Source organism: Trichophyton benhamiae, assembly GCF_000151125.1.
Source record: "Trichophyton benhamiae CBS 112371 chromosome Unknown Abenha-G-c-176a04.f1, whole genome shotgun sequence".
Classification (NCBI taxonomy): Eukaryota; Fungi; Ascomycota; class Eurotiomycetes; order Onygenales; family Arthrodermataceae; genus Trichophyton; species Trichophyton benhamiae.
The window spans coordinates 619,039-635,508 of record NW_003315107.1 but is presented as its reverse complement, the minus strand read 5'-3'; the positions used below and the strand labels follow the sequence as shown (position 1 = coordinate 635,508).

At 48.1% G+C, this 16,470-nt stretch overlaps 8 protein-coding genes across 8 annotated transcripts; 2 read left to right on the top strand and 6 right to left on the bottom strand.

Moving 5' to 3' along the window:
• Positions 1-90: 90 nt before the first annotated feature.
• ARB_07158 (uncharacterized protein) lies at positions 91-2,909 on the bottom strand (the record flags this gene model as incomplete). Its single annotated transcript, XM_003014550.1, has 4 exons — positions 91-513; positions 582-2,118; positions 2,201-2,387; positions 2,417-2,909. 4 exons carry the CDS (start codon positions 2,907-2,909, stop codon positions 91-93), a joined length of 2,640 nt encoding a protein of 879 aa, XP_003014596.1.
• A 295-nt stretch (positions 2,910-3,204) lies between these two features.
• Positions 3,205-3,979, bottom strand: ARB_07157 (uncharacterized protein; the record flags this gene model as incomplete). The annotated part of the gene is made up of 2 exons (XM_003014549.1): positions 3,205-3,390; positions 3,566-3,979. The coding sequence occupies 2 exons, from the start codon at positions 3,977-3,979 to the stop codon at positions 3,205-3,207; spliced, it is 600 nt and encodes a 199-aa protein (XP_003014595.1).
• A 760-nt stretch (positions 3,980-4,739) lies between these two features.
• Positions 4,740-7,342, bottom strand: ARB_07156 (uncharacterized protein; the record flags this gene model as incomplete). Its single annotated transcript, XM_003014548.1, has 4 exons — positions 4,740-4,826; positions 4,886-5,862; positions 5,929-7,085; positions 7,281-7,342. The coding sequence occupies 4 exons, from the start codon at positions 7,340-7,342 to the stop codon at positions 4,740-4,742; spliced, it is 2,283 nt and encodes a 760-aa protein (XP_003014594.1).
• Positions 7,343-9,583: 2,241 nt separating this feature from the next.
• ARB_07155 (uncharacterized protein) lies at positions 9,584-10,750 on the bottom strand (the record flags this gene model as incomplete). Its single annotated transcript, XM_003014547.1, has 2 exons — positions 9,584-10,384; positions 10,439-10,750. 2 exons carry the CDS (start codon positions 10,748-10,750, stop codon positions 9,584-9,586), a joined length of 1,113 nt encoding a protein of 370 aa, XP_003014593.1.
• Positions 10,751-10,884: 134 nt separating this feature from the next.
• ARB_07154 (uncharacterized protein) lies at positions 10,885-11,079 on the top strand (the record flags this gene model as incomplete). Its single annotated transcript, XM_003014546.1, has 1 exon — positions 10,885-11,079. The coding sequence occupies one exon, from the start codon at positions 10,885-10,887 to the stop codon at positions 11,077-11,079; it is 195 nt and encodes a 64-aa protein (XP_003014592.1).
• Positions 11,080-11,278: 199 nt separating this feature from the next.
• ARB_07153 (uncharacterized protein) lies at positions 11,279-11,926 on the bottom strand (the record flags this gene model as incomplete). Its single annotated transcript, XM_003014545.1, has 1 exon — positions 11,279-11,926. One exon carries the CDS (start codon positions 11,924-11,926, stop codon positions 11,279-11,281), a length of 648 nt encoding a protein of 215 aa, XP_003014591.1.
• A 440-nt stretch (positions 11,927-12,366) lies between these two features.
• Positions 12,367-13,734, bottom strand: ARB_07152 (uncharacterized protein; the record flags this gene model as incomplete). Its single annotated transcript, XM_003014544.1, has 1 exon — positions 12,367-13,734. The coding sequence occupies one exon, from the start codon at positions 13,732-13,734 to the stop codon at positions 12,367-12,369; it is 1,368 nt and encodes a 455-aa protein (XP_003014590.1).
• Positions 13,735-14,354: 620 nt separating this feature from the next.
• On the top strand, positions 14,355-16,363 carry ARB_07151 (uncharacterized protein; the record flags this gene model as incomplete). The annotated part of the gene is made up of 3 exons (XM_003014543.1): positions 14,355-14,433; positions 14,495-14,918; positions 15,103-16,363. 3 exons carry the CDS (start codon positions 14,355-14,357, stop codon positions 16,361-16,363), a joined length of 1,764 nt encoding a protein of 587 aa, XP_003014589.1.
• Positions 16,364-16,470: the final 107 nt, after the last annotated feature.

Below are 16,470 nucleotides of genomic sequence, written 5' to 3'. Positions count from 1 at the left end.
TGATATGATAGAAAAGGATTAGTGTCGAAATGAGAAGAAAAGTAAAATGTAAAACGCGATGGAAAACACAAAAACAGCAAATGCATGCAATTAGCTAATGATCTCTTCAGTTTCTTCGATGATCTCCTCGACAATCTCCTCTACCACTGTATCGCCCTCAGCGGCAGTGATATTGGGTTGAGCAACGATGTCATCATCTGGGTTCGGAGACAGACCGAGATCTTCTCTTTCCTCGAGAATCATTTGCTTCTCCTTTCTGAGCCAGGCGGTCCATTCACTGAGGACTCTCTTTCTCATCTCGACTATGGCGGTGTTGGCAATATCGACGGCGTACTTGTCTTCTTCGTCAAATTCGCGAGAGTATTCGCGGAGGTTCTTGCGGACTTGTTTTTGCTCTTCCTTTGAAAGGAATGTTGGAGGTCGCGGGCGCCAGAGGAGTTGCTTGAACTTCTCAGTGGGGTGTTCTGCTAATGTTGTACCGGAGAAGGTGTGAATATTGTAGCCGTTTTCAAGCTATTTATGGGTTAGCTATGGCATTGATCGAGATGAATTGAAAATGCTTTTCGTCAACGTATACATACCGAGTGCGTCCAGGCAGAGGCGCTGGAGACAACGTATCTACCAGTTGGGTCCCAGTCGACATCAGTCACACCAAAGTGGTCGACAGTCTTCATGAGCTGTAGATTGGCCGAAAGATCTTTCTCACTCTCTGGCTTCTCACCCTCAAAGTCCAGGTCCCAGAAATCAAGGTCAAAGTTTTGCTGTGAATGCACGGTAGCGACGACAACGAATCGGCCCTTGGGAGACCAGTAGATTCCATTGCTTGTCTTCTTCTCAATGGTGCGGATGAGTTTGAAGTTACCGATAGCGCCACCTTTAACTTTCTCGGGGCAAAAGAAAGAGACGGCAGTCTTTGGAGCAACAGCAGAGCCCGCGATGGCCTCGCCAGTTGTGATGAGGACAAATCGATCACCCTTGGGTTCCCAAGCAAAATTTATGACGGTATCCTTTAGTGAGTCGACAACCTCGACTGGCACGCCCTTTTCTTTCACTCGGAAGATCTCCAGGTTAGTAGCCATGGATTTCTTGGACTTGGAGTGCCTGTCAACTTTGACGCAAACGTAGGCACCCTGGGATTGCCAGTGTAGCTTCACATCGGAGACATTGAAAAGATTTCGTGTACGAACGATCTCCTTTGAGGGTATGCTCATCAAACCAACCTTAGCAGGGTTGCTTCCAATTTCAGGAGTCCAAAAGCTGAAAAGCTGCTCATAGCGTTTGACACCTTCCCTTTGTACAGTAGCAGGGGACCATTCGAAATCCATAACACCTTCAATCTTGACTACGGTCTTGTCAAGAAGGTTCATACGAGGTAGCTCGTAGACAGATATGGACTGGTGCTGAAGCATACGAGCAACATATTTCTCATCCGCTGACCATTTAAACGCAGGCCACTGTACTTTCTTCTTTTGAGCAGCAGCGTCATCGGCGCCGGCGGGGGCAGTCAGGTCATGGCTGACGAAGGATCGGAGAGGCTTTCCGGTGGTAATATCCCAGATGATTATATTCTTGCCGTCTTCATCATATGACAAAACACCAGGTGCTCCCTCTATTTGTATCGGGCGGCTAGACCATGTGGTAAGGTAGTTTTCCTGGGGAGAGAACTCCACAAGCTGGACGAAAGGATGAGGGAACTGTTTTTGTTTGCTGAATTGGGGACCTCCCCAGAGTTGGATACCTTGTGGATGTACGGAAGCGAGGTATGTACCCATAGGAGACCACTGTACAAAAAGCTGGGTCCAGTGATCTCGGTCGACAACATTCTCTGGAGGGTCCTTCTTCATATTCCAAAACACACCAACTTTGTCACCGCGGTACATTGCGAACTGATCGCGGGCATTGGGATCGCCCAGCCATGATCGAAGGTGCTCCTTTTCCTGGAACGGTTCGATCTTGGGAGGTTTGTATTCGTCGTCTATCCGGCCTTCACGTCCATATCGGTCTATATCAGTGAGCTTGTTGACTGCTAGGGTGTGCTTCTTATCTAGAGGGGTTCCGTGAAGACTCTTTATGGCGGCAAAGGCTTCCTCGGGGGTGTCATATTCAACAAAAGCGAAACTGTAAGCAAGGGAAAAAATAACCCCAGTTAGCTATGTACCATACAACCTCTCCATTGTTCAACCCATACACCGAGCCTTACCCTTCGGACATTCCATTCTCATTCATGGGTAGAAAAATCTGGCGGTTCGGGTCGATATTGCTGGATGAGGGGCCATCCTTCTTTATTTTCTTCAACAAAAACTTAATCAACTTCGCCTTATTATCTTCGGAGACGATTGGGAGTCCGTCGAAAACGACGAAGGTATCGAGTCCTTCTTCCAGTCGGACTTCGAATTCAGCCTTTAAATCTGCACACCAACAGCTGTTAGTTCAGCTTCTTCCACTAGGGTCTTTTTTGGGGGTGGGATGTGTGCGGGCATGCCTGAGAAATCGATCTCGACTTCATCCTGCTGCAGGTCCTGCTCGGTCAAGGTATCGAACGTCGACATCGTGGCGATCTGGCGTCTCGCAAGCGGCAGCGGGACAAGTTGACTGGCAAAGCAAGGCGACGGCGAAGTTCGTGGTGGAGGAAGAAATCTGGTATTTTTTTTTATGTGGACGAAAAAAAGCTGCAAAAGAACGTTGTGTGGGCCATTCCACATCGGGACTAGCGCAGCACGGTAACTGCAAGTTCCGTCGATGCAGTCGACTCGCAGCATATAAAGAGCCAGCAACACAGACAGACGGCGACGATGAGGGCATTGACGAAGACGGCAGATAGTACGGAGTAGAGAAGCTGGAGACGGAGAGCAAATTTGAAGGGCGATAACTAGCAGTGCTGGGTCTAAGAAGAAGTTGTTCTGTTTCATTGAGGTTACCGCAAACTCCAAGCTAGTTACAAGATATCTCCTATAAAATGCACCACTGACGCCCGGTTAAAAAGATAGAAAGATCGATGGGACGGAAATTTCCCAGAATTTGGATAGGCCGTCGCTAGACTGCTGATGCGAGCAATAACAAAAGAAAAAGGGAGAAAAGAAGAGAGGAGAAGGGAGAGGAGGGAGTAAGCAGACCTCCAGGGAAAGTACAGGGTCGTTATCGTGAATGGTTATAACGCTGAGAGGGCAAATGTAACGGGGATAGTAGGATGGTGGGGCCGACAAATCACTCCTCTAGGTCATAGAGATTTTGATTGAGTACCTTTGTCATGGTAAACATGTGTATGCGATCCTGTTTGAAAACGGGGCGCATGAGGTCATCGCATCGGATCTGGCGACGGTCATTTGGATCCTGAAGCTCATGTTCACGGATGTACTCCCAGACCTTTTTCACCGTCTGAGGTCTCGACAGCTATGCGCCCAGGTTAGTATCGGGAGGGTTAAACAGCAGATATAAGTACTGACAGTCACTTCGCCTCCAAGTAAAGCGGATAGCGCAGGTGAGAGTGCCAGTGGTTTCTGTAGATGAAATTGTCAATAGCAGCCCGAAATATATGGGGTAGACGACATGGTACGAAGTTGCATACATGGAAACCACCCGTGCGATTCACTTCCTTTTTACTTTCCGCAGCAGAACCATCTACGTCTGAATCATCGGAAGCTTTCACTTTTTTCGCAGTTTTGGAGGTGTTCTTTCGTTTCTTCTTGACTACTCCGGTCTTCCTTGAGTTGGCGCCACGTGTTGTCCGAGCACGTAGATTCTCCTCTGCCTGTAATTTCGCTGCATAGGCAGCGTCCGAGTCTACCACGTCGTCTTTCCGCTTCTTTACTGGAGGGGGCGAGGAATCTGTTACATCTGGTATGCCTTCCGGGTCCGCGCTGCGCTTCTGCGGCGGCGAAGGCAGGGAGTTACCGTTAGCGACAGGTACGGAGGAGGTGACGGGCGGTGGTTGGACTGCGACAGCGTTGGACTGTTCGGCAAACATGTCGAAACGCTCCATGATCAGTTCCTTGAGAGTAGCCTGTGTAGCTGTCAATACCGGCGTGCTAGTTTGGCAGTAATACAGGGAAGGATGGAGGGCCTGGAATCTGGGGTAACCACCGACCTTATAAGGTGTTAGGTCATGACCGGTAGTTTCCTGCAAGCCCCTGCGAATTCGCTTTTCTGATATGGTTGTAAGATCGCTGCTAGCCAGAATAGAATCAATTATGGTAGTATAAGATGCTTTCACATCGGGTGACACTATATTTAGGAAACCAGGGTAAAAGTTTTTAGCTCGTATAATCAATCCTTTCAACCGCAATAAGGTAAGAGAAAGAGCTCTCACATTCCATGTTGACAATGCTCAATGAGAGGCACTGCGCAGTAGCAAAGAAAGACAAGACACGCAGAGTATCTATGAAAGTATATGGACAAAGCTAAGAGACGCAAGCAAGCGCTGTTGTATGCGAGAGAACAGGATGAAGGGTGGACTTTAGAGCAGAACCAGGAGGATGGGAAAATGATGTAGTTGACCGGATGAAGCAGCCGGAGAAGCCTTTATTTAGCGCGGCTGGCGGGGCGAAAAGACGCGAGATGCGCTGCATTAGCCGCCACGGATCTAATAATAGCGCGCCATCCAGACGGGAGCATCCAGACGAAATGCACACCGGCGGCTAGGTGCAGCCTCATCTATCCAATAGATGCATATCTGATGAGTGAACGCAAATTATGTAAAACAGATAATAATAAAATATATGTACAGCTGAGGTTACGTGGCATCATGCTAGGAACTCGCCGTCGGCAAGGACATTCCACGGCAGGCCTACCCGCCAGGACTTTTGCATGAGCTTTCTTGCTCCTCGTATCTATAGTTAGGGGCAGTTAGAAGCGCTCAGTGATGGATAGTAAGTTCGCCGGGACTCACCTGCTTCATGCCAACACTCTCAAATCCCTGGACGCGCTCGCTCACTTGCCGTCGCTGGTCCTCATTTTGGCTCTCACACCCAGCAGTGAACAGCGGGAACAATATGCACACTTCTTCTTGTCCACCACGAGACACTTGATCTAGAGAGTCAAAGAGTGCATCTACTAAACCTTTAACGATGGGATCTGAGGTTTCACGCCCCAATACCCTTCGATGGAGGTGGATCATCCCGGCAAGTCGATACGCCTCATCCATTGCAGCCATGCCATGATCTACCAGCTTCCCATGGTGTGTCATGGGCATCGACCTACGTTCAGGACCTGCATCTTCCATGTCTTGAAGTAGCCGTTCGGCTTTCGCTAGCACAGACGCGGGTGGGTTCCAGCTCGTAAAGAGTCGTCCGGCTGGATCTACTCGTACGTTGTCGCATTGATGCGTGAGTGCACTTAGCCGCGCTAGTAATGAACAACATCGGGGAGTAAAGCCAGTAAAGCAGTCTACCTCAAACTCCTGGTCAATGGAGTTCTTTGGATATTCCGTTGCGGTATCAAGGGGCCAATATGTGCCGTTAAATAATGGTGCTTCAGCGCGTCTGGATGAAAGGCTACCGAAGAGATCAAGATATACAAGCCAGCGATGCAGAAACGTATTCACCTTCCCAGTAAAATGGCCCGGGTCGGTCTTTTGACGTGTTAAAAATATCTCCCGAGCCGTCATCAAGTGGCTCTCCCACCGGATGGGGACTTCGAATGTGCTAGGCGATATAACTTTCAGGGAGACAAGCATGATCGCTGTAGCTAATGTGGCAGCAGAGGTCCTTCTTCGCGGATCACCGAGTGCATGGCGGAGTGATGGGAAGACGCCGCTAGTCCATCGGGCTATTCGTGTATATGGTTCGGCATGGCCCAAAAGTCGGGACCTATGGCTCGCTGAGTACGCCAGCAAGAGGTTTAGAATATTCTCGTCTGCAATTGCCACTGCATATGCTTATTAGTGCTACCATTTTGTAAGAAAATGAAAGGTATGAAAGAAACTAAGCATACTTGCAGGTAGGACCGTGGCGAACGGATTTAAATGGCAGTCATGAGGCACCAGAATCCGCGCTGTATGATTTATGAAATGGTGGAAGTACAGCATATTTATTGGGCTTTCAAGTAATGTGGGAGGTAATGGGGATAATAAGCGTGGTATAAGTATAGGGACAGGTTTGGCATAATAGCCTCCTTTAGAAAAAACAGTAGTCACGCTTCGATGAAGTCCGGCGGATATATCTTCTTGCGAAGAGGATGGTGTGGCCGTACCGCTAGAAGCTTTTTGATATTGAATGGCTTTGAGGCTGTTTATACCACTCGTGGGTGTATCACGCAAACTAGCTAAAAGTTCAGCATCTCTATACACGTCTAGATCTGGTTGACCACAGTCTAATCCATAACTCCTTCCATCGCTTGAGTCCGGTCCGGAAGGTACTGATAGCAAAGAGTTGACCGAAACACGATGCATGTCTGCAGGCGTGTTTACACCACTTGTGTTTGAAGCTAATGGAAACTGCAGTAATGTCTCCTCCGCCATGCAAGATGCTGGAGACTCTGTTATGGCCAGTTCAGAAGCACGAAACATGCCGGTATTAGATGTGGGTATATAGTTGGTATGAGCCGTCGTTGATAGACGTTGAGGGTCAATATGCTGGGCAAGGGTAGAGGAACTGGGTGAGGTAACCTCACTACTCTCCCCTGCAGTGATTTTCTGATAATGTGATGGAGAGGTAGACTGCCCTGGTGAAGCATACGAACTAGAATTTGGTGTGTACGGCAACCACGCTAGGTCCGCTGATGTTCTAGGTAGGCAAGCACTTAGCCCAGATAGTGACTGACTATCATTAACTGAGATTATAGGGCTACCAAATGGTTCTGAAAGGGCCTCGCCATGATCTGACTGCTGTTTAGTATCCAAATGCGGTCCTAGATATTGTTGTATAGGCATGAATATGTGCTTTACAGAGGATGCTGGGGAGCCGCTTGCCCGATCCCTTGCTGAGTTGGGTGTGGCCGGTGATGATGGTGATGGTATCGACTCTCTATTGAGTCCAGTATCTTCTGCAGCGGCTCGTTTCCTTGCACGTCCTTCCCAGTTTAACCGGATGCTATAATCGCACTTGTCACCTTGCCTTTTGCAATTGATACAAGATGGTTTTTCCTCACCACTTTATTGCATTTAGTCAGCATTCAAGTATATATGCGACAGCCTGATACAATAAGAGTTGATTTGTATGCTAGGCTTTCATGAAACAAGTCCGAACTTACCACTTAACCTTCCGAGCTTTGCATGGCCTATTATCTAGATAATCAGATTACATTTTGAGTTTAATAATATAACCTAGATATAGAGAGTGACATACCAACAGCCTTTCCTACTTCTCCTCTTGGGCTCCGGAGCACCTGGCTTCTTCGGGCGAGGCATCTTCCTTTATTTGTTTGCTTTGTCACCTTTGTATTCTTCAATCGACGTAATCAACCCGGGTGTTCCGGCTTGAATGATAACTTTTCTTTCCAGTCTTAGTGCCTGTAGAATCAATTTCATGGAAGCTCAGCCGTCCGCCTAATATAAGGAGAAGAGCACAGTACTAGATGCATCATTGCCTAGCCCGGCACAGGTTGATAAGTGATGGTAGTTGAGCAGTGGTATATGTAATAACGAAACAAATCATCATTGTCATGAGGGACATCAGCCGCCCTAAGGCTGATATATTTTCCAGCTTCTCCTAGTCCCAGATTCTGGGTACAAAAGGAGGGGATGTCTGGCGCAGAAAGTAAATGAGTCACCGAGGCAGCGGAGGGGCCTTGTCGGCGCATGCAAAAGTAGAAACTTGGTGTTCAGTGAGATTGTAGCCAGAATATATGTGGATTGAAAGGCCCGTAACCGTCTGAAGGGCACAGCCTGGTGTCAATCGAAGGCTTGGGTCCTTTTCGTATCCAGCTTCTGTCTTTGTCACGGTTTCCCGCCCACCCTTGCTTTTTATATCACGTGATACATTCAGGTCCACTGAGTGGAGAAAGTAGCGGGAAAAGCTATTAGTAATGAGAGTCCAGTAATCGATTCGCGCAGCAAGAATACAAGTACACTAATCTAATGTTCAACTAGCTGCCTGCGATATAGTAGAATGATACTGCATAAGTACTCCGTAGTCACCCAGCTTGTGGTCTGCGTTTTGTGTTATGAGGAAATGTGGTTTACTTAGTAATCAATATATATTCACTGGGCGTATATTCTCCAGACATATATCATGTGACTTTAACGCCTCCCGGACGGCTTAGCTCAGCGAAAATCTTGGCAAGTTGAAATGCTGCTTTTGGGCAAAAAGACGTCGAGAACTTCGCGAGCATCAACTTCACCACCAGCAATTTGAACCATCACATAGCCATGAATACGCCAATCCGCACGGCTGTCCTGGGTGGCAGACTTTCAAATGCCTGGTCGCCCTTGGCCACCGGCGGCGCAAGCGCCCCATTGTCAATGACAGGCTACCAGCATCAACTATGCCGCCGGTCAGCACCAAAATCATCACCACTCAAGCAACAGCCCATACGAGCTTCAAGCTACGCTACAGCATGCAAATCTTCAATTTATCCCGCAAATTCGTCCTCAAACACATGCAGGGGAAACTATAGCTCATCCTCTGCCAACAGCCCTACCCTCCAATCGATTATCCGGAACTCACAGCCATGCCTCGGATCACGACGAAATTCCTCCACATCTACTCAAGCGGCCTCGTCCAGTAGCCATCCCACCAGCACTTCCAATACCCCAGTGAAGCTTGACTGGAACACATTCTTTCAACTCCGTGCCTCCCGCCGGAAGTACTCTCTAATTTCTTCCGTTCTCGCCGCGTTCACAACCACTGCGGCTGGGGGCCAGATCCTAGCGACGCAAAATCTGGAGAGTTTAGGCGCACAAATTATGGGCTTTGACCCATTGATTGTACTTGGCCTGGCGACCGCTGCCTCGGGCGCATTAGGCTGGTTGGCCGGCCCATTCTTGGGCAATGGCCTTTGGGGGCTGGTTTACAGGAAGTACAAGAGTGCAGTTGCTGTTGTACGTCCCGATACTCTCTTTCCATGGAACTATTCCTTTACAGTGATTTAGCTAATCAATAAAACAGAAGGAGAAAGAGTTTTACGACAGAATAAAACGCTTCCGCGTTGACCCCTCCGCCAATTCGTTCGCTAACCCTGTGCCAGACTACTACGGTGAGAAAATCGGCAGTGTCCAGGGATACCGACAGTGGCTTAAAGACCAACGGGCGTATAACCGGAAAAAGCGAAGATTTGTTTAGGCTACCAGACTAGTTATAACCTACCTGTGCTATCATTATTATGGTTTGGCTCAATATCTCCCTTATATGCACCAATTATCATTTTTTATTTACCTTCACACATGTATTTGAGCCCTTGCAGGCCCCCATTAGGAAGAGTGGGCACAATCTGTATAATCTTTAACTATTGGCCACTTCCCCGCTCCACACTTATTGTACCGGAATAATTCCATTCTTTTACAAGCTACAGGGTGCCTTATTACACTCCTTGGAAGAAACAATCTTGATAATTGCCTATTTCATTGTACTTGGTTAAACGCAACTTTCCCCGTGCATCGCCCTCCATTATTAGTCCTCCCTGAAAGTGATTTTTTCCCCCTGCCTTACATTCAAGGGTCGGCACAAGCAAACCCAATGCTACATCCATCCGAAGACTCGTCATCCTCCCTGGCGCCAGGAAGAGGTCGGGCACACGGGTCCGGAGAAAATCCAACGGTACATTCCCTCAAGAGGGACCTAAGAATTCCATAGGCAGCATCAGCAGCTCGAATTGAGCTGAACTGGACTTTGACCTCGGTTTCGTCAGCATTCTCAGTCATTCTGTCTCCCATCTCAAAGTCAAGGCGCATTTTGTTCTTTAGATTTTTTGCGATGTAGCTGTAGCGTTTGGGGTCCCGGTCCCCTCGGATCACCAAGCAACGGGAATAGAGCTGGTCTGTGATATTTTGATGCATTGTCTTGGGGATTGGGTATGTAGGAGTCTTGGAGAGGTAGACATCAACTCTGGCGTCATTGAAGTATACACCGTGGTTGGTCGCAAAGTTAACGTAGGCGGAGGCATCCTTGCCTCGAACAAAGGTCACAACTCCCATGTGGTGCCCTGCATACTCCTGCATGTTCATGATATGAGCTGAGTACACAGCCCCTCCTCGGATAGCAGAGAGCAAGGTCCTCATATCCACATCCAGAGGGAGTTTAGTGAGGAAGACAGTTCGATAGGCATCTTTATCATCAAAGCGGGGGGTATAAACTAGGCCATGAGCGATGAGTTCTGCACGGGACCCGAATCCTGAAAATCTTCCTTCCAACTTGCTGAAATCAGTATTGGCCAGCGTATCAGTCCAAGAGATATAACCGTCCCAGGGCAGAGCTCTTGCAGGCGTAGGAGGAGAGGAGCTCGAGGTGAAGAACTACAGACAGTGTTAACAATAGAGTGCAATTCCAGTGCTGAGGATGCCACATACCTCGTCGTCGTCAGAATCAGTATTATCCAAGCTGTTGCCTTTTCCACGATGGTGAACAAGGTCATCCACCGAGCCTACTCCGTCTACCAAGGTCTCGTTGAGGTCGAAGGATGACTTGCTGGTAACAGGAGTCATGGTAACAGGAGTCAGAGGCGTAACTGCGTTCTCTTTGGTGCTCCCCATGCTGCCCATGCTGCTGAGACACGACTCGAAGGCATCCAAGTCATCGAGAAGGTAAGGAGAGTTGGCATCATCAGTGCGGACTGCAGTGGCTTCGCCGTCAGAGCCGCCAAAGAGACTTGGCTTCCACATTATGGCCGCTCTTTGTACAGAGATCCACTGCTCTGGGGAAATCCGAGCCAGACAAGAAAGCGATAGCAAACGCAAATCCGTGAAATCTGAAGTATTTGCAAGGTCTGAGCGAGTAAAGCAGCTGAAGGAGGTTGATGCTGGGAGCAAGGAAGAAGAAGAAGAAAGAGGTGAAGCTCAAGGCAAGCAGAGAGAGAGAAAAAAGGGAGGCGGGCAGTCAAACAACACTGAAAGCGAAGAAGCTCCCAGCCTCTTCTTTTTTTCAGTACTATATAGACGAAGCTACTATGCTTGAATTCTTCTTCTCTCGTTTGGAATATAGGAGACGCTGAAAAGTAAAGGATAGGTCAGGCTGAGGTTGCTTCTGGGTGATGTCAAATGGGAGGCGCAATGGTATATAAATTGAAAGATCAGAAGGATATCTGCCAAATGCCAAATCAGAACCCACAGGGCCATATGATATGAAAATATGGTAGACACGCTTTCATCTAGTCCTTTTTAAATATGATAAAGGGCATGTTTGAGTGCTATTCAGGCTGCCCTGGTATACATATTCACAATTCGCTGGCTCTTTTTTGGGCCTTCGACCACATGGCTACTTGACCAGCTATGTATACAGCTGAGGCAGCCATTTGAAACTCGAAAGGCATAAGTGGTCTCGTAGCTGTCGTTGATGCAGAGATGGCTTCCACGGGCAAAAAGGACCGCGGTCTCTCCTCCGTCTGAGGCGGTTGCTCGCGGCGGGACCAGGTCTGTCGCCTCGAGGTGACCCTTTTCCCCTTCATCGTCATCCATAAACTGTAGCTGATGAAAGATATAGTCCGGCAATTCCTCAGTCTGACAGTCTTGTGCACTTTCCTTGCTGGATTCCATGTTGACCTTGACGAACCAGACGCTCAGGCCGGAATCTGATAGCCGCCACATATATTTGCGTGACCATTTCATCCCCGTCGAGTTACGGCCTGATGGGTCTCGCATCTCTCCTTGCTCCTCATATACAAGGTCATTTGAGAGGCCGGACCCTCCATTGCGAGCCGGCCTGAACGTTGCCGTCCCCTCCAGCTCCCCTTGCATGTCCAGCTGGTTATCGCTTTTGAGCCTGCGAGTGAGCTTCCATGGTCGAGAGTCGGTGGCAAGGGCTTTGAATATGCTAGATGCTAAGCAGCGACTTGAGCTCATGCTATCTGGCCCTTTTCTCGTCTGCTCTAGCTTGGGGTTGCAGACGTTTGGAGTTCCTTACACGGGACTTGAATCTGGCTGAAAAGCTGAAGCTTGCTCAAAAGTGCTGGAGATTTAACGTTAATTTCATACGACAGATAACTAGTACGTTTATCTACACGCATACGACGAGGTGATATTAACTGTATGCATTAGTTTCAACTGCTAATGGTTTAACCGCTGCCTATTATTCTTTTCAGACAGGTGTGTGTATTCCATGGAAGTAAAATTTTTAACTACATTGGGCTCGAGAAGTTAACTTTTCCATTCCTATAGCCGCTCAGTGACGGTCTCTCCTGCGAGGAGCACTGCGAATAATGTTATCGACCCGTAAAAGTAGCTAAAGGGAGATCTCAGTTAGAAATGAACAAAACAATGTTAGGTATGGCAAAGGGTGGGATTTAACTAACCTCAGCAGCTTCAGAAGCCGACGAGACAACGGCGTGCTTGAGTTTGTAACTCTCCACAACACCGAGTTCGCGCATGTTGGCAATACCTCCCCCGGGAGTGAGAAGGTCTAGACCGGAGCTGGTCAGACCCTTGTTGATGGCTTGTCGAAGTCTTGTAACAAGGTCACTTGAGTCAAGGCCGGCGTTGTCGGCAAGGATAATGGGTAGTTGTTTTAGAGCCTGTGCGAAAGCGTCCACTGCTAGCTGCTTCTTTCCAGTGGTGTTTTGGGCAGCATGCTCAACTGCCTTGGCCATAACCATTTCGGCGCATCCTCCACCTAGGGTAACTTTGGGCTCTTTGACAGTCTGGGACAGAACGGCAAGGGCGTCGTGTAGAGACCGGTCAGCTTCGTCCAGGAGTTGTCCAGTAGCTCCACGAAGAACGATGGTGCAAGCCTGGCCAGCAGCAACACCAGAGAACTTAATAAGGGTATCTTCTCCAATAATCACTTCTTCGATCAAATCACAGTGACCGAGCTTGACTTGGTCAGGATGGTCAAAGGTGGAGGCGATTTCACCTCCAGTGACCAAAGCGAGGCGCTCAATGCCGTCGAAATCAGCATGCTCGATAGAGACGATGCCAGCGTCCGTGAAGAGCTGCTCAGGCCAGTTGTAGATAAGCTGACGGTTGACAAAGCAGTTAATTCCGTGGGCCTTGATTCTCTCAACCTTTGCCCGCATCTTCTCCTTCTCCGCTTTTTCAAGCTCGGCCAATTTCCCTGTCGAGTCGACCTTGACTCTGGCGCCGAAGATCTTGACTTTGTCGGTATCCATACCAGTATTTGCAACCAGAATCTTTGCCTTTTCCAGTCTCTTGGGCTGATTCACTCCAATGCTCTTATCCAAAATGAATCCTTCATCGAGGTACGAATCAGAGAGCTTTCCGCCGGCCTTTTTAATGATCTGTATATGGCTGAGATCAGTAGACCCCTTTAACCTCAACACTGCGTCGCAGGCAAGATCGGCAAACTGGTCTCGATCCTGGCTTAGAACTTTGGAGCTCAGGGTGGTCCGCGCAATAGCGTGGAGGTCTTTTCGGAACGCAACAGGGTCGGCACTGTTGTCAACTGCGCTCGCTTCCAAGGCTTCTAGGGCAGCACGGCTCGCTATCCGGTATCCATCAATGATGAGCTGAGGATGAATTTTTTTCTCAACAAGTTTCTCGGCTTCCCGTAGCAGTTCTGCAGCCAGAACTGTGACCGATGTTGTTCCGTCCCCCACGACGTCATCCTGGACTTTGGATATATTGACTAAAACTTTGGCAGCGGCATTATCAAGCGCAATAGCCTTGAGGATAGTAGCTCCGTCGTTTGTCACCATGATCTCTCCTGTTGAGCTGTGATATAAATTAGCACCCCCTGATTCTCGCTGCGCCTCTTAGGAGCTCTGCCTAATTTTCAACTCACGCAGATTGCAAGATCTTATCCATGCCCTTTGGACCTAAAGTGCTTTTAACCAAATCTCCAACGGCAATGGCACCCACGAAGGCTGACAATCGCGCATTTTCGCCCTTTTCCTCGGTGACATCCTCCCCAAAGATCTGTGTCGGGTTATTGAAAGAATTCGCCTGGTGGGGTTAGCATATAAGTAGGAAATATACAGGGAAAATGGGTGTATCTATACCATGGCAACACTTGGACGACAATATCTTGCGCTAGTACAAGGTCAAATATGGTCTCCGGCGAGGTTGAGGGGCGTAACGGAGCTGGTTGGCTTTCTACAACTGCTTGTGCCTGCAAAATATTATATTTCTTAGTTATCAGGCGATAAGCCCTCGTTGTTGTGGATATCACGTGATGCTAAAGCTATTTTTTGGGGAGCCTCAAAGTTGCGACAGTTTAGTTTTGGCCGACGAAGCTTCAGACAACACATGAAAGGAAGGAGGTTAACCAGTGCCAATTCATTTACGGGCCTGGGAATTGGTAGCTAAAGCTAGAGATATGTCTGAAGCTGCGGGACCCTCGGAGAAAGCAGCCAATGTGAGGCTACACTCGCAGGTGGAAGAGGATGAACGGGAAGGTCAGTTTCACTTGTTGACCATGCTACCTCGAGGAATTAATACTGACTTGATAATTTCTAGCTGACAACTCATCCTCTGACGATGACTACGGCCCTGCTCTTCCTTCCGGTCCATTGAAGAAGAAAAAGCGGAGAGAACTACCCTATGAGAAACTCTATATCAAGGCCCTGCCAGCTTCTCCACGATACTCTAAATCGTTGATGCACCGGGATCAACTCGCGTATGTGACTGTGACACCACATACCGATTTCATCATCACAAGCTCAATAGATGGCGTGGTCAAGTTTTGGAAGAAAATGGCTGTTGGTATGGAGTTTGTGAAGGAGTTCCGTGCCCACATGGGAGAGATCAAGGGGGTCAGCGTGACATCAGACGGACGAAGTTTTGCAACCATCGGGGGCGACAAGACTATGAAAGTATTTGATGTGATAACATTCGGTATAGTGTCATCTTCATCACTTGCAAGATACTCTTGGCTAACCAGGTAATGTAGACCTTTTAGCAGTCCTTAACCTCGAGTTTATTCCTAGTTGCGTATGTTGGGTACACCAGCGAGGAGCGTCTTTGCCTTTATTAGCGGTGACAAGCGAGGAAGATAATACCATATTAATTTTCGACGGTCGATGTGAGAAGACAACACCTCTTCACAAACTGAACTCAGTACACAGAGCGCCCGTTATTTCCATGGCCTTTAACAATGCATTTAATTGCGTTATATCTGTTGATAATAAAGGAATGGTAGAATACTGGCGTCCAGATGACCCATTTGACAAACCGGAAGGCGTATTCGATTTGAAATCATCGACAGATCTCTTCATATTCAAAAAGTCAAAATCGTTGCCATCGTCAATCTCAATATCTCCATCGGGCCACCAATTTGCAACATTCTCGTTCCCGGATAGGCAAGTTCGAGTCTTCGATTTTGCCTCTGGAAAGCTATACCGATCGTACGATGAATCCATTCAAACTGTGACAGAGATGCAGCAGGCAGGGACTGCGCTTCAAAAACTAGAGGAAGTCGAGTTTGGCCGCCGGTTGGCTACAGAACGCGAACTTGGGAACCCTACTACAGCCCCAAAGGTAAATGTGATATTCGATGAGTCTGGGCATTTTATATTATATGGTTCGATCTTGGGTGTAAAATGTATAAATACATTTACGAACAGGGTCATCCGGGTGTTTGGAAAAGACGAGCCTTTCCGAGCACTGAATCTCGGAATATATCAAGGCCAGCCGCAGAAGAAAGGAGTTGTGACTGTTTCTATGGCTGCTAGTTCAAATCCGCTCCTTCAAGAAGCTGAAGAGCGCGACCCGATCCTAATAACCACCGGGTTCGCCAAAGTCAGGTTCTATCTCTATACCAATGAAACAGAGATATCAAAAACAACGCGAGATGTCCAGAACGAGAAGCCGATACATGACAAAGGTGGTGCGGACACGACGCCGGCCGCAAAGCCTGCAGAAACAGGAACGTCCGCAATTTTACATACCACCCTTGGAGATATCCATCTTCGGCTCTTCCCTTCTGTTGCTCCAAAGACAGTCGAGAATTTCGTTACCCATTCGAGGAATGGGTACTATAACAACACCATATTCCACCGTGTCATCCGCAAGTTTATGATACAAGCGGGTGATCCTCTTGGGGATGGGACTGGAGGAGAATCCATCTGGGGAGGGGAGTTCGAAGATGAATTTTCATCTCTCAAGCATGACAAGCCATATACACTTTCCATGGCCAATGCAGGGCCAAACACCAATGCAAGCCAGTTTTTCATCACAACGGAGAAGGCGCCTTGGTTAGATGGGAATCATACCATTTTCGGTCGGGCCGTCAAGGGCATGGACGTGATACATAAGATCGAGAACGTCAAGACACATAAGGAGAAACCTGAAGAAGATGTAAAGATTGTCAGCATTAGTATCAGCTAAGTGACACAATTTCATTAGCTCTTGTAACATTAAACGAAATATATGGTAGATTTGGACTGAACAAAACAAGTCTTCAAAGGCCGTTATTTATTAAGAGAAGCAACTTT